The 15,898-nt window shown below is 46.2% G+C and overlaps 1 protein-coding gene across 1 annotated transcript in view; it reads left to right on the plus strand.

The window, feature by feature from the left end:
• Positions 1-9,668: 9,668 nt before the first annotated feature.
• LOC311245375 (solute carrier family 23 member 2) overlaps positions 9,669-15,898 on the plus strand; it is a gene marked incomplete at both ends in the record, with an annotated part of 453,290 nt that continues 447,060 nt past the window's right edge. The window contains one exon of the mRNA XM_084335217.1: positions 9,669-9,743. Within this exon, the coding sequence (XP_084191343.1) occupies positions 9,669-9,743 (75 nt within the window). The remainder of the gene's footprint in view (positions 9,744-15,898) is intronic.

Here is a 15,898-nt window from a genome sequence, read left to right on the forward strand (position 1 = left end):
GGAGTCTTGGTGATAGAGATATGATACGGAACGACCCGACAAGGGACAGAGGGGAAGAGCGAGGTACTTAAAGCCCACAGGGGAACTAATTAGAATGCACATCAGGTGCGTGAAGGTAATTGATACTTGAAACTAGAAGTGTGTGTTCGGCACCAGACCAATCAAACACATAATGACAGGTAGTCCAAGGGTGTGGCTGCTGAAGAGCAAACTAATGCGAGGGTGGGGGCTAGTGAAGTGAGGAGACAGGGAATTAAAGTACAGGGAACAGGAATTAAAGGTCCAGGGAGAGGAGAACCTCACAGTACCCCCCCCTCCACGGGAGCCACCGGGCGACCCAAAAACACAGACAGAGGGGCAAAAAAAAAAAAACAAGGCAACAAAAGTGGGGCTAGCAAAAGAACAGGATAGCTGAGGGGTAACTATAGGGAAGCCGAGGGGCAACTAGAGGAGCTGAGGGGTAACCAGAGGGGCAGAGGGGTAACTAGAGGAGCTGAGGGGTAACTAGAGGGAAGGGTAGCTGCCAGGGCACTGATAGCTACAGGGCCTATGCTAGCTGTACTGCTACATTAACATAGGGGCTGCGCTAGCTGCCGGAGCTAGGCTGGCAGACAGGGCTGGAACAGGGGCACTGGAGAGGGGAACAGGGAAGGGGCTAGCAGAGGGAAAGGGTAGCTGCCAGGGCACTGATAGCTACAGGGCCCATGCTAGCTGTACTGCTACATCAACATAGAGGCTGCGCTAGCTGCCGAAGCAAGGCTGGCAGACAGGGCTTGACCAGCATGAGAGAACAGGCTAGCTGGAAGGACAGTCCTAGCTGTGGGGAACTGACCTTGCTAGCTGAAGGGGCAGTCCTAGCAGTGAGAGAAAACTGACCATGCTAGCTGAAGGGGCAGTCCTAGCAGTGGGAGAAAAACTGACATTGCTAGCTGAAGGGGCAGTCCTAGCAGTGGGGCAAACTGACCTTGCTAGCTGAAGCGGCAGTCCTAGCAGTGGGAGCAAACTGACCTTGCTAGCTGAAGGGGCAGTCCTAGCAGTGGGAGAAAAACTGACATTGCTAGCTGAAGGGGCAGTCCTAGCAGTGGGAGAAAACTGACCTTGCTAGCTGAAGGGGCAGTCCTAGCAGTGGGGCAAACTGACCTTGCTAGCTGAAGCGGCAGTTCTAGCAGAGGGAGAAAACTGACCTTGCTAGCTGAAAGGGCAGTCCTAGCAGTGGGAAAACTGACCTTGCTAGCTGAAAGGGCAGTCCTAGCAGTGGGAAAAAACTGACCTTGCTAGCTGAAAGGGCAGTTCTAGCAGAGGGAGAAAACTGACCTTGCTAGCTGAAAGGGCAGTCCTAGCAGTGGGAAAACTGACCTTGCTAGCTGAAAGGGCAGTCCTAGCAGTGGGAACAAACTGACCTTTCTAGCTGAAAGGGCAGTCCTAGCAGTGGGAAAAAACTGACCTTGCTAGCTGAAAGGGCAGTCCTAGCAGTGGGAAAACTGACCTTGCTAGCTGAAAGGGCAGTCCTAGCAGTGGGAAAAACTGACCCTGCTAGCTGAAAGGGCAGTCCTAGCAGTGGGAAAAAACTGACCTTGCTAGCTGAAAGGGCAGTCCTAGCAGTGGGAAAAACTGACCTTGCTAGCTGAAAGGGCAGTCCTAGCAGTGGGAAAACGAACCTTGCTAGCTGAAAGGGCAGTCCTAGCAGGGGGAAAAAACCGACCTTGCTAGCTGAAAGGGCAGTCCTAGCAGTGGGAGAAAACTGACCTTGCTAGCTGAAAGGGCAGTCCTAGCAGTGGGAAAACTGACCTTGCTAGCTGAAGGAGCAGTCCTAGCAGTGGGAAAACTGACCTTGCTAGCTGAAAGGGCAGTCCTAGCAGTGGGAAAAAACTACACAAAAAGTGGAGGCCATGCAGAGGGACCGGGTTAGCTGCCTGGGCATGGCTAGCTACAGGGCCTATGCTAGCTGCAAGGGCTGCATTAACATAGAGGCTGTGCTAACAGCCGGGGCTAAGCTAGCAGACTGGGGCCATGCAGAGGGACTGGGTTAGCTGCCTGGGCATGGCTAGCTACAGGGCCTATGCCAGCAGCAAGGGCTGCATTAACATAGAGGCTGTGCTAGCAGCCGGGGCAAGGCTAGCAGACTGGGGCCATGCAGGTAGTAGAGGCCTAACAAGCTGCAGGGGAGCTAACGAGGCTAACAGGGAAGCAAACAGGGCTAACAGGGGAGCAAACAGGGGAGACTAACAAGCTAACCAGGGGAGCTAACAGGGGAACTAACAGGCTAACAGGGGAGCTAACAGGGGAACTAGAAAAAAAAAAAGGCAAACTCAACATACACCGTCTGTGCTGGCTGGGGTCGTCGATTGGTCGGGTCGTACTGTTATGGTTTGTAACCGACCCCAATCGCACAACACAAGACAGGTATGAGAGTAAGCCAAGAACTGGGCATTTATTGAAACACACAGAAAACGGCACTGTCCCTTTAAGGGAGAACACAAATTACGGGAAAACAAGAAATGGGAAAAGGGCACAGTGCCTTTAGGAGGCGAGCTGGCTAAGGGGAAGGCTAAGGGAACAGGACCAGGGCAAGGGACAAGGGCAGGAAACAGGGAGGACTAGGAGGACCGGACGGGATGACTAGGAGGACTAGGAGGACTGGACAGGGAGGGCTAGGAGGACTAGAGTGGGGAAACAGGGACAGAGGCTCGCGGAGGCGGGCTGGGGAGAGGGAGGACTGGAAGGACTAGACAGGGAGGACTAGGATGACTAGGAGGGGAAACAGGGACAGAGGCTCGCGGAGGCGGGCTGGGGAGAGGGAGGACTGGAAGGACTAGACAGGGAGGACTAGGATGACTAGGAGGGGAAACAGGGACAGAGGCCCGCGGAGGCGGGCTGGGGGCAGGGAGGACTAGGAGGACTAGAGTGGGGAAACAGGGACAGAGGCCCGCGGAGGCGGGCTGGGGACAGGGAGGACTAGGAGGACTAGAGAGGGGAAAACAGACAAAGACTGGGATTCAAGCATAGATGAAAGTTGCTGCTCTGCAGCTTCTCCCGGGATGGTTCGTCTGGGGAAGCAGACGGTGACGTCAGAGCCGCTCTGCAGATTCCTCTCGGCAGCTCTCCGAGGTGGTAAACGGGACCGAGAGGGAGAGAGGGAGCGGGTTAGCTCAGAGTACAGTTGGGAACAGAGCAGGTGACAGGAGAAGTGACTTGTCCCAAAACAGAGTAATCCAAGTGACTGAATCTTCGGTGTAAATACACACTGCGAGTAATGTCCCAACAACAATCCACGTGATAGAATCTTCGGTGCAAATACACACAGTGAGCGAAGTCCCAATTAATAATCCAAGTGACAATATCTTCGGTGTGAATACACACAGTGAGCGATGTTCAAGCAAAATATTATCCCAAATGAACTATCCAAAAAGCAAGCACTGGGTGAGTGACAGTCAGACAAAAAGCAGGATCTCTTCAGTGTATTAAACACACGAAAAACGAATAGGGTCAAAGACAGTCTTGCAAAAACTCACCCAGGCGCTGTGCGTAAAGAGAGCGGGATCAAACAGGGCGAGCGCGTCGCCACGGGGAACGGGTTGTCCAAGCGGAGGTCTGAGTGGTGCGCGACTGCTTGGAGTACGCGCCGGTACGGAGGGCGCATCTGGCGCGGAGGTCTGAGTGGTGCGCATCTGCTTGGAGTACGCGCCGGTACGGAGGACGCATCTGGAGTGCGTCTGAATGCGCGTCTGGAGTGAAGAGCGCGTCTGCGCGGAAGAGCGCGCCAGGCTCGGAGGTCTGGATGGTGCGCGTCTGCTTTGAGTACGCGCCGGTACGGAGAGCGCATCTGCTGCGCGGAGGTCTGGAGTGGAACACCGGAATACCTCCCGTAGAGGTTTAGAGAGCGCAGTGCGGTGTCTCCTTCCAGGCAAACGGCGACAGGTGGCGAAGGCTTGAGTGCATCTGGCGCGGAGGTCTGGATGCGCGTCTGGACGTCTGCTGCGCGGAGGTCTGAAGTGGAACACTGGAATACCTCCCGTGGAAGTTTAGAGAGCGCAGTCCAGTGTCTCCTTCCAGGCAAACGGTGACAGGAGGCGAAGGCCTGAGTGTATCTGGCGCGGAGGTCTGGATGCGCGTCTGGATGTCTGCTGCGCGGAGGTCTGAAGTGGAACACTGGAATACCTCCCGTGGAAGTCTAGAGAGCGCAGTCCAGTGTCTCCTTCCAGGCAAACGGCGACAGGAGGCGAAGGCTAGAGCGCATCTCACGCCGGAGATGAAAACAGCATAACAGACAGAGAACCTCCCGAAGGAGTCTTGGTGATAGAGATATGATACGGAACGACCCGACAAGGGACAGAGGGGAAGAGCGAGGTACTTAAAGCCCACAGGGGAACTAATTAGAATGCACATCAGGTGCGTGAAGGTAATTGATACTTGAAACTAGAAGTGTGTGTTCGGCACCAGACCAATCAAACACATAATGACAGGTAGTCCAAGGGTGTGGCTGCTGAAGAGCAAACGAACGCAAGGGTGGGGCCTAGTGAAGTGAGGAGACAGGGAATTAAAGTACAGGGAACAGGAATTAAAGGTCCAGGGAGAGGAGAACCTCACAGTTCCTGCTTCCCAAAATGAGAGGTAAAGGAGATGGCCTGTCCGTGGAGATATGCCTTAAAGGCCTCCCAGAGCATGTCACTGCTAACTTCAGGTGTGTCGTTTATCTCAAAGAAGATTTTTATTTGTGCATGAATAAAATCCTTAAATTCAGGTTCAGATAATAAGTGGGAATTGAATCTCCAAAATTTAGAGGGTGTTCTACCCTGGGGGAAGTTCATTTCAACGGATGTCGGGGCATGATCGGAAATGACTGTACTATGGTACTTAGTAGAGACTACATTATGTAGTAGTTTTTCATCTAGTAAAAAGAAGTCTATCCTCGAATATGTGTGGTGGACATGGGAGAAGAAGGAGAAAAGTTTATCGGTAGGAAATTTTGCTCTCCAAGGGTCTATAAGGCCAAGCTGTTCCATATGAAATTTTACGATGCTCGCCGCTTTGGAGATGGTAGTTCGTCTATCCGAAGACCTATCCAGTTCTATGTTTTGGACCCTGTTAAAGTCTCCTCCGATAATTATGTGATGATCATTAAGGTTAGGTATCGAGGAAAATAAATTAGATACAAATTTATCACTGTCCCAATTTGGTGCATATGTAACGGGGAAGCCCGTGGGTATGTCCACAGTCACAGAAACAGGTGTGTTGACGAGTGACTGTGGCAGTGCGGGCTGGTAAATTAAACTCACTTCCCCATAACAGGGTTAACAGACGCATAGGTACGGTAGTTAGGAGTGAATTCACTTCTTAGTGCAGCGGCCTGTGTCGTCGCCCGCGGACGCGGGAGCCCCCTGTTCGACTCCCCCTCGGGACATTCTCATTTAACATCAAACACAACGCAGACCAGTATGATCCGTCACAGTGGTGCCCAGTGACCCGGATGTCCTGAGGGGCGTGAGTTTAGGGAGGTGAGTGTAACGGGGAAGCCCGTGGGTATGTCCACAGTCACGGAAACAGGTGTGTTGACGAGTGACTGTGGCAGTGCGGGCTGGTAAATTAAACTCACTTCCCCATAACAGGGTTAACAGACGCATAGGTACGGTAGTTAGGAGTGAATTCACTTCTTAGTGCAGCGGCCTGTGTCGTCGCCCGCGGACGCGGGAGCCCCCTGTTCGACTCCCCCTCGGGACATTCTCATTTAACATCAAACACAATGCAGACCAGTATGATCCGTCACACATATATTGAGGCCAAAACCACCGGAATGTTCTGCAGCCTGCCCGACACTATAACATATCGTCCGTCAAGATCAGTTAAAATGGTGGCAGGCTCGAAGGGTACATCCCTATGTATAATAATTGCAGCTCCCCTGGCTTTTGCTGAGAATTTATAATGAAAAACGTGTCCCATCCATGCTCTCTTAATGCGGGGGATATCTGAGGTGCAGATGTGTGTCTCTTGTAAAAAACAAAGGTCACACTTGAGGTGCTGTAGATGGTTAAGTACCTTGTTAGCCTTGATAGAGTTATTCATCCCTTTGACATTCCATGAGACGAAACGGATGTTCCTGCCCGTCACTGCCATGTTCTGTTAAGTATATACATACCTGAGTTGAAAAGATAAAACATTGGAAGAGAGGAGAAAGGTAGAGGGGGATAGAGAAAAGGGGGGGAGGGGGGGGGGGGTTGACGCACACACATACACCCACACAACCATTCACAAACATACTCACCCGGGGGTACATCCCTTGGTCCCTAAGGGAACAGCAACAGCCTCTGTACCTCTCCGGATACATTCCTTCCGGTGGAGACTTCATCCTCACTCCCCTTTTCCCCCTCTCTCCCGTCAATTTCGAACAGCTTCCAATATGATTATGGATAAACTTTTAAATTTGTGTTAAAAGAACATTCGAACAGCCAAAGAAATAAGAAATAAAAACAAAAACAAAAAAAGGGATGCTTATATTCAAAAATTAAAGATTGGGATAGAAATGAAAGATATTTGCAACACAACTCGGGGCTCATCCATTAGAGCATAGACATAAAAGCGCTACCAATAAGGAGTGCGACCCATAGAAAGTTGAGAGTGAACAAGTAAACCGAGGCGTTCCAGTGTGTGTAGGTCAACCTATAATTCAGTGGACCCGCCTCCAGCCTATAACAGCTCGGGAGAATGTCTTTAGCCCCTGCTACCAAGCCCACTAGGGATATAAAGATTGCAAAACCAAAACAGAGTTGAAACAGAGGTGCCACTCTCTTCTATTCTTCCCCCCCCCCCCTTTCTCCTTCTGTCTATTAAAAAAAAAATTATATACATATATTTAAAGAGTAACATAGTAATAAACATGAGGTATATGCAGTTACAGGGGTTACACGATTCAGGGACCTCACAATGTACATAAAATATGTATAGAGAGGTAATGTGGTTAGTTACATTCGGCAGTGTTAGAGACCTGTACCTTAAGACAGTAAAAAGAAGCGTGTGCAAATTGAATTGGTTCAGTCAGTACCTTGAGTGCTTCCTGAAACATGCATACAAAACCCCCACTACCCAATAGATACTATCCGGTTTGTTTGTATTGAGACCCTCAAATATTAAGAGGAGCATGTGCACCCTGAATATGCTCACCCTGCATAGAGAGTCATATGTGTATAAATCCATACAAAAGAAAAGACAAATTAAGTTAAGAAAAAAAGGGAAGATTATATACATATATAAAAAAGAAAAAAGGAGGGGGGGGGCAAAAACAAAAAATACAAAATAGGGAGCAGAAGAAAACGGCATGCAATCATTCACAAGGTCATGGCTATAGCAACCTGGTTGGCATAGGGTTCCTTTTGAAGGAGTCACTCCGATTGAAAAAATAACAATATTCCCCTTCTGAGGCATAGGTGGCCAATCTATAGTGACTGGGCACTATAATATAACCAAGGTCCACAAGTTTAGCCGAACACTCAATACGTTGTAATCATGTCTATTGCTGTTGGTGTTGGTTTCAGCTGGCCCCGAGGTGTAAATGGCCTAGTAAATTTAGGCCCAGTCTCTGCGCATTGAGTACTCCTGACCTAAAGCATACAAATAGAACCTTCATTATCCTGTCAAACCAGTCCATTCTATTTATCTAGCAGCCTCTAAACCGAGGGAACGTCTACAGTTTGAATGAGAGAGAGACACATGTAAAATAAGGGCTATTAAAGAATAATAAAAAAACAAAAAGGGAGTTAGAAATACGGGCAAATATAATCCGCGTCGGCTATTTGGGAAGCATAAAGTTCAGTTTCAGAAGCCGGTCCGCTTAATGTCAATAGCATCTCCCCATGAGGTCTAAGTGTCAGGTCTAACGCAGTCGACCAGTTTAACCCAACCAATGTCTATAAATTCAGTCTTGCATTCTACATTCATTGTTCATTGCTCCCGGCGTCAGGTTAGCTTACCACTGGGTACTCGTTGGGTAGCCGTCCACGCTAGGCTAGCTTGGCCTTGAGGTACACTTCGGCATCTCCAACAGACATGAAGCGTAGTCTGTCCCCGCTCTCTTCCGTAATCATCAGTTTAGCCGGGTAGTGAAGACTAGGCCTCAGCCCCCGCTTGTAAAGTAGTGCCATCACATCGCGGTACGGTGCTCGCTGTTCCAACACAGCCGGGGTATAATCCTCGTAGAAAGCAATTTGTTGACCGTCGTACTGCATCTCCGCTCTTCTCTTTCTGGCCTCCCGGATCACCCGTTCCTTGGTTTGGTAGTTATGGAACCTGATGATAACAGGCCTAGGCTTTTCACCGTGCTTTGGTTTTGCTGCCAGAGACCTGTGTGCGCGGTCCAATTCTGGAGGGTTAGGAAGGGTCTCTGCCCCAAGAATTTGGGATAAAAGGGTGGCGAAGAAGGATGTTGGTCTCGGGCCCTCAATCTGTTCTGGTAGTCCAATGATCCGAAGGTTGTTACGTCGCCCTCGAGCCTCGAGGTCCTCTGCCTTAGCCTTTAGCATAGCATGGCTAGCCCTCAGATCCGCACATGTAGCCTCTAGCGACGCAATTCTTTCGCTTACAGATTCCGCATTCTCCTCCAGGGACTTGACCCGTTGTCCGTTGTTGGCCACGTCCGTTTTCATTTGGTCAAATTTATTTTCAGAGTGGTAATGGCTTTTCTGAACTTGGTGGTCATAGCCTCTTTGTGGCTTTCAAGCAGGGTGGCCAGCCAGGCCTTGCTAAAAGCGTTGTCAGCCTCCTCCTCATTCTGAACATCGCCCCGTTTTGGTCTTGGAGTCTTGGATGTCATCTTTGCGAAGATAAATACTTAGTTAGCTATATCGATACTAGCATATAAACAAGAATTGTGAGGGTTTGGAGTCTTAAAACGTAGAAATAAAAAAAAACATGAGGGAGAGAGGGAAAAACGCATCCTACTCCCTGCTCACCATACCGGAAGTCCCCATTTACACCTTTTACACAATATTGTGTTAAGAACCTGTGACTAAGACTGATCCAGGTTCAACCTGTGACATCATCAACATACAGGCCAAACATACATGCCTGTTTTCTCAAGTATCCTTGTTTGACCTCTGATTATATGTTGCCAAGGGTTGAGAAGCTGGTGAAACCACAGACGGGCTGCTAGTAACTCAACCACACCATTTGTCATTCAAACAAAATCCACTTCAACTCATGGGACACACAACACAGAGTGTGGGATGTCTAAAAATTACTCAGTGACGATATACACGATATACATCTTCGGCAATCGAAACATTACCGCCATGTGCATAATATCTTAAAAGATATACAGATTGTCCATGTGACAAAGTCTGCTCTTCTCGATTCATTGGCCCGGCTGTCACACCAAAGGCTAGCCACATGACTGAGGGTAACTAAGACCTGCGATCACTCAGCAACCAGGAGAGAGACCTCCGCGGGCTTGAGGGGAGATTATAAAATAACCTGGCATTCACTAACAACCCAGTAAGCTTTTGTTTCTCCATGACACAGCCATTCACTCTCTCTCTCTCTCTCTGCAATCCGTCCAAGTGTCACAGTTAGTCAGTGAGTGTGTGTGTGTGCGCGCGCGCGCGTGTGTATGTGGACTACACGAGGTTCCAAGGAGCCCCACTGCCCATACGCCAACAGTCTCTGTTTGTCTGCACACCGCCATGCATCTCTCCACAGAGGAGACCATAGAGCTCGGAGGACTCGAGGAGCAAGGGACGGTCAACCCAGCCTTTGGGGTAAGTGCTGCATCATCATGACTCCTTGAAGCGTATATACAACATATACAACATGGACCCCCCCCCCCCCCTCTTCCAACCCTAATAATGTGCATTTTAGATTAGATTAGATTCTAATTTATTGTCATTATTCAGCACAAGTACTGTACAACGAAAACAAGTTTGGCATCCAACCAGAGTGCAAATGTAACAGTAAAGTGCAACAGCAATATACAATGAACAGGTGATTACACTGGGTATAACATATATAAATTAGTACTACTGGGTGTATCTACAGAGTTGTAATATTAATATGTACAGTGATACAGGTATAAAGACAATATGGTCATACTGGCCTGCAGCGTAACTAGTAAGAGTAGGTAAGGGATATGTACAGATATAGATATAGTATCTACAGATATGTAAACGGATTATGTGCAGGTATGTACAGACAGATGTGTATATATATATATATATATATATATATATATATATATATATATATATATATATATATATATATATATATATATATATATATATATATATATATATATATATATATATATATATATAGTAAGAATAAATATATATATACACGGACAGTATATACATGTACAGCATTATTGTACATGCAATCATACAGAGTTATATGGGTTATATGCAGTATATGCATATCTTGGTCTATATGTCATTTGTCAAGTAATTTGTCAAGTATACTATTATATACTTATTGTTTATGTGTCTTGTAAGCCCATATGGGCAGACACGAAAATAAAAAAAACATCAAATCAAATCATATGCCTTTTTACTTATGGACTCTGAGAGAAAAGAGAGTAATGAGTGGTAAAACAAGTCATAGCTGTAAGCCACTGTGGAATGCGATTTGACCAAAGTGTGCACGTGCTTCACAAGAGAGTGAATTTCCCAGACGGTGGAATCGATTGCCTAGTCTCACGCCATGTGGCAAATATGTGTCCTCATGATGTGTGTGTCAAAGAACCAGAGGCCAAAGCGAGTGGCTTTCTGTTGTGTTTTGAATAAAAGTGCCAGCCAAGAATCAACGACTGAATGCAATAAATAAATTACGTTGAGACTTGACATGGGTGTTTTAGGGATAACAGCCTTGACAGCATGGGACCGCTAGTGTTCACAGCAGGGGTCAAGGGCTGATGTTTTTATAATACAGATGCACGGAACAAACAAGACTTGGCTACAAGCTGAGAAAGCAAAAGCCAAACAACAGCTGTGTGAACACGTGCATAATAACAAGAAACAATACAATGTTTAATTTACTAAATGTAGTCGTGTAATGTAATAGTAAAACCTTGATCGACTGGGCCTGGGTGTAGCCTAATAACGTTGGTCACATTAATAAGCTTTTTCAAAAACAAATGTTACAGTTGTTACAGCCTAAAGAAAAACCCAGCAGCAACCCGGTTCCTTACATCCTGAGGGTAACAGATAACTGATTTAAACAATAATTAAATGGAAGTCACAAAAGAAAAATACAATGTAAATTCCAACAACGGGGGATTTGAAGGCTTTCAGTCCATGATTATTTACAGTATGATAGTCCAACAAGAATGAGGTGCAAGAAAAATCAACAACTAAACGTCTTTTCAGTAATGAATCCTAGAATTAAACAAACCTGAAGTCTGTTGTTCGTCTAGAGCAGGGGTCCCCAAACCTTTTCCTGTGAGGGCCACATAACTTTTCCCTTCTCTGGTGGGGGCCGGGGTCAGTTTGTAACAGAAAAAGTGTGACGATCGCAGGGGTGTCTAAACGTAAACATTTATTGTTTTCCAGAAAGCCACACATAACCAAATATTAACACTTCGCCATGGGTTAAATTCATAATTTACCATCCCTCGCCAGCTCTATTTGTCTATGGAGAAGTTCCCCTTCTTTGCAGGGCTATAACTTTTTAAATTCTATTGCTAAATTGCCATTATTATGGCCCATTCAATGTCCTATATGTATTGTTCAGGGTGTAGCAACGTTAAACTTTTTCGTTCACATATTCATACTAAAATATGGTCTAAAGTATAAGTATGTTTTTATCGTTTTCTGCAGCTTTCTCCAGAACTTGATTTATAGCTCCAAATGCATTATATTGATGATGAAATACAGTTTGATAGCAATCGGCGCAAGATAAAAAATTTCAACTGGACGTGGTTCTAGAAGTTACTGCGTATCATCTGATGATGACCGGATGGGCGGGGGATCGTTTATAATTCCGTGGGCAGCGTTAGATGATTCATCCAGAGTGGGTCATATGTTCATCATAGCAGATTATATGGAACACGTTAGAATATAACGCTGAATCTTACCGTGGCTTCCTCGCGCAGCTGGCAGATGAGCGTGGAACAGAATTATTTCTATTATGGGATGGAGAAATGCCCGATCCATTTCCAGGTTGTATAATAGTATATAAGTCCAAATCATGTTGTTTTTTCGAGTTATTTTCACCGATCGATGTTCACTGTATCAAGACGGAGTCTCTCTAACGATAGTGAGTGCCCGGACCACATATGGATGATCACTTCCGGTTCAAAGGCTCATTTCCGGTTGGCGATCTGCCGATCGGCCACCAGATGGCGCTCTTGAACCGCTAGAGAGTTGAGTGGAGCTTTGCAGTGTGTCTCAGGGCTCCGGAAAGGAAATATGATTTCGATGACAGATTTTTGAAATATTGACATCAAAGACGAGTTACGGCGTCTTCGGCAGAATGAGCATGGCTAGGAATGACGTCTTAACTCGTCCCCGGCGATCATAGTGTTAATAACCCTTTCCGGGATCTTCACAGAAAAAAAAGTCAGGAAATAAATAATAACACTATTAATGAAATAAATATACAGTACCTACCTACAGACCACCTAGCTCTAGCTCTGTACTATTTAAAAGCACAGTGCAGGACACACTCAAAGGTTATCGCACCTCAGAGATGGCAGTGGACATGTATGACAGGACAATGGCCATATGTAATGGCCTTGAGATTGAGGAACATACTACCAGCCAAAGGAGGAAGCAGAAAAGGATGGACGAGTATGTAGTTGAGTCATCTTGTGGCACAAGCTCAGACCTCAGGTCAGGAGATCAGCTGAGACAGAGACTGTTCTATCCAGTCCTCGACAGAATGCTGCAAGAGCTTGAGAGCAGGATCTCATAAGTTGGAGAACAACTTATGAGAGGCATACAGGCATGTTATCTAGCCTCAGACCAGTTTCTCTCAGTGGAATTGCTGCAATCCCTCGCCACACATTACAATATCCAACTACTGCCAGAGGAGATCACAGTTACAAAGTGTTTCCTGGCCAGGAAAGGCAGAGATGCAGTCCCTACTATCCAAAGTGTCTTTTCCCTCCTGGATGATAATAATAATAATAATAATAATAATAATAATAATAATAATAATAATAATAATAATAATAATAATAATAATAATAATAATAATAATAATAATAATAATAATAATAATAATAATAATAATACTAATAATGCTTTTTATTTATAAGGCGCCTTTCAGGACACTAAAAATAAAAGTCCACAAATCGGTGAATGAAAATATTATAGGATCAAATAAAAACTACTACTTACTAAAAATGGATGTTTAAAAGTACTAAAAACCAAAAAAATATATCAAACACTAACAACATTCAGCCCAGACAATGGGGATGCTGCCGTCTTAAAAAAAAAAATAAAAAAAAAAGATAAAAAAAAAATATATATATATATTTTTTAAGCTTTTTAAGCTTTTTTAGGCTCTAGGGGGCCGGGCCAAATGTGGAGGCGGGCCATAGTTTGGAGACCACTGGTCTAGAGCCTCATTTGATCTATTTTCTGTGAGGCTGTCCCTTTAATTTGTGAATTTAACTACACTTTAAACTTAAACATAGTTTAAACATAGACTTATTTACAATACATTGGCTTTACATATTTGGCTTTATAGTAGCTTTTTTATCATACATTTTGACAACAAAAGTATACACAAAAGGAATTCCCACAATACGATGCACACTGTGTACTAAATAACAATATATTTGACACTACACTGGATCTACTGGGATCATCCTTAGAATTCACAACAGCAAAGCGACCAAGAATGCTTAAAATATTTGCCCTGTAATTGCTGTAAATATCACAGGAGAGCTTTTCTGGTGAGCTTCAGGTAATGATGGTGCATTTATGGTTTCAAATATCCTCACCGTCCACATAATGTGTCCTCATTGTTTGAATCCTCCAGAGGGCTTTAACTCTCTCAGTAATATTACATTCATCTGACAAAGGTTTTGCCTGTTACTACAGTATGTCGTTGGCATTCATCCTGCCAGCAAAGTGAAATTCAGTGCAGTATCACAGATCTGAATATCCATTGTCTTGTGCCAAGCTAAACAATTATAAATAAAAAATAAATACAGTGGCCAAAAGTGTGACATAGGGTCTGAGGTCAGGATGCTATGAAAATGCTCAATTATTTCAATCGTTTATTGTTATTGAATTGTGGCCTATTTATATGGGATATCTGGCCAAGATTACAGATTTGCAATTGCAATTATGTAAAATTCCAGAAAGGCTCAGACACATCTGGACCATAGCCCACGCCATCACATATCACAAATCTATTGTTGAGTAACTGAGAATATGAATGCAAGGCCTATATTTGCAATAATGAGTTAACCATGTGAACGTTTATTTTTTACGTTTAATTTAGGCTATTGAAAGAATAAAAAAAAAAATATATATAAGCAAGTAAGTAGTTCATATAGTTCCACAAAATGTATGCTGTAAATTCCATTCTAAATACAGTTGTTTAAGTATGCTGTTACAAGTTACCTATAAAATACAAATGAAAACACTTACAAAATGTATTGAATAGTGGTGGAAGAAGTGCACAGTTCTGTGACATAGTGGCTCCGCTCGGCGTCACTCATGCACTATCTCGCATATGTGCACGCGCACTGAATAAAATTCCACAATGTACCTTTATCCCAGTATTCGTCTGACCACACCCCTTGTTAGCTTACCTTCATAAGCAGGTGTGTGGTCACCTGCTCTCCTCCTTCTCGCTTTCACCACAAGGAAGTGCCTTCGGTAGTACCCCACTTGACGTGTTGTTAGTTGAAAAGAGTTGAGACGTGTTTACATTGTGCTTAGTTTTTTCTTCTCTCATAACTATTCAAAGGAAAAAGCTAAGTCATAATGTCTACTTCGGAGAGTAGACCCACTCTTCACCAGCGGTTCTCCATTCCCGCTTCTGTCGTGCGTACTGGTGCGGGGCTGCTGCCACTTTCGTGGTCGCCGACCTAGCCCAGGAGACAGCCGATGGATAGTTTGCCTCTCCGAGGAACCGAGGCATCGGTGCCGTCGCCCCGGCGATGGCATGATCTCGACTCTGGTTCCTCTGGTTCCAGGGAATCTTCCGTTATTGAGCGGACGGTTCTTTTGGTTCCGGAGGATTTGCGACGCAAGCTTTTCGCGTCTGCCCGTTCACGCCGCAAGATGGTGGCATGCAGACGCGAACGGCCTGGGTTTGGGGAATTCAGCGAGGATGCGTCAGGCTCTGGATGTCCGATGGAAACTGAGGACTTCATGGAAGAGTCGGACGGATTCTTGTTTGAAGGCCCTGTGGAGGCGAGTATCCCTCCTGTCCAGGAAACACCGGAGGGGGGAGAAATGTCTCCTTGGGGCGCCTTGTTCGAGGATGTCGGGGAACCACCTCGGCCTCTTCGGCAGGATGCCCTGCTATCAGCCACATCAGACTGTGGCTCCTCAATTGGTCGAAGCCTGCTGCATGTGAGGGATGCGGGTTTGGTGGAGGGAAGTCAGCAGGGGGAACTGCAGGCTTTGTTTCCTGAGCTCATGGCGGTAGCCGCCGCTGCAAACGGCGTGCCGCTGCCGCAGCCATTGCCTGCTCCTGCCCCTGATGATCTCATAGGTCATCTCTGGCAGCGTCGCCCGGTGAGAGGGGTGGACGTTGTCTACCCATGTTTCCCCTCAATGGGGGCCTATGTTCGTCAGGGCCAGGCGGTGTCTCACATCATGGGACTTACCCCCGCCTACGTACCAGTTACGCGGGTGTCGGGGTTGGTCAAAGGTATGAGAGAGGGCGTGCCACGGCTTGATAGGCCGATGGCCGCTCTCCTCTGTCCGGATGTGGTGTGGGAACCATTATG

The sequence above is a fragment of the Notolepis coatsorum genome (assembly GCF_963971535.1).
Source record: "Notolepis coatsorum genome assembly, chromosome: 18".
In the NCBI taxonomy this organism is placed as follows: Eukaryota; Metazoa; Chordata; class Actinopteri; order Aulopiformes; family Paralepididae; genus Notolepis; species Notolepis coatsorum.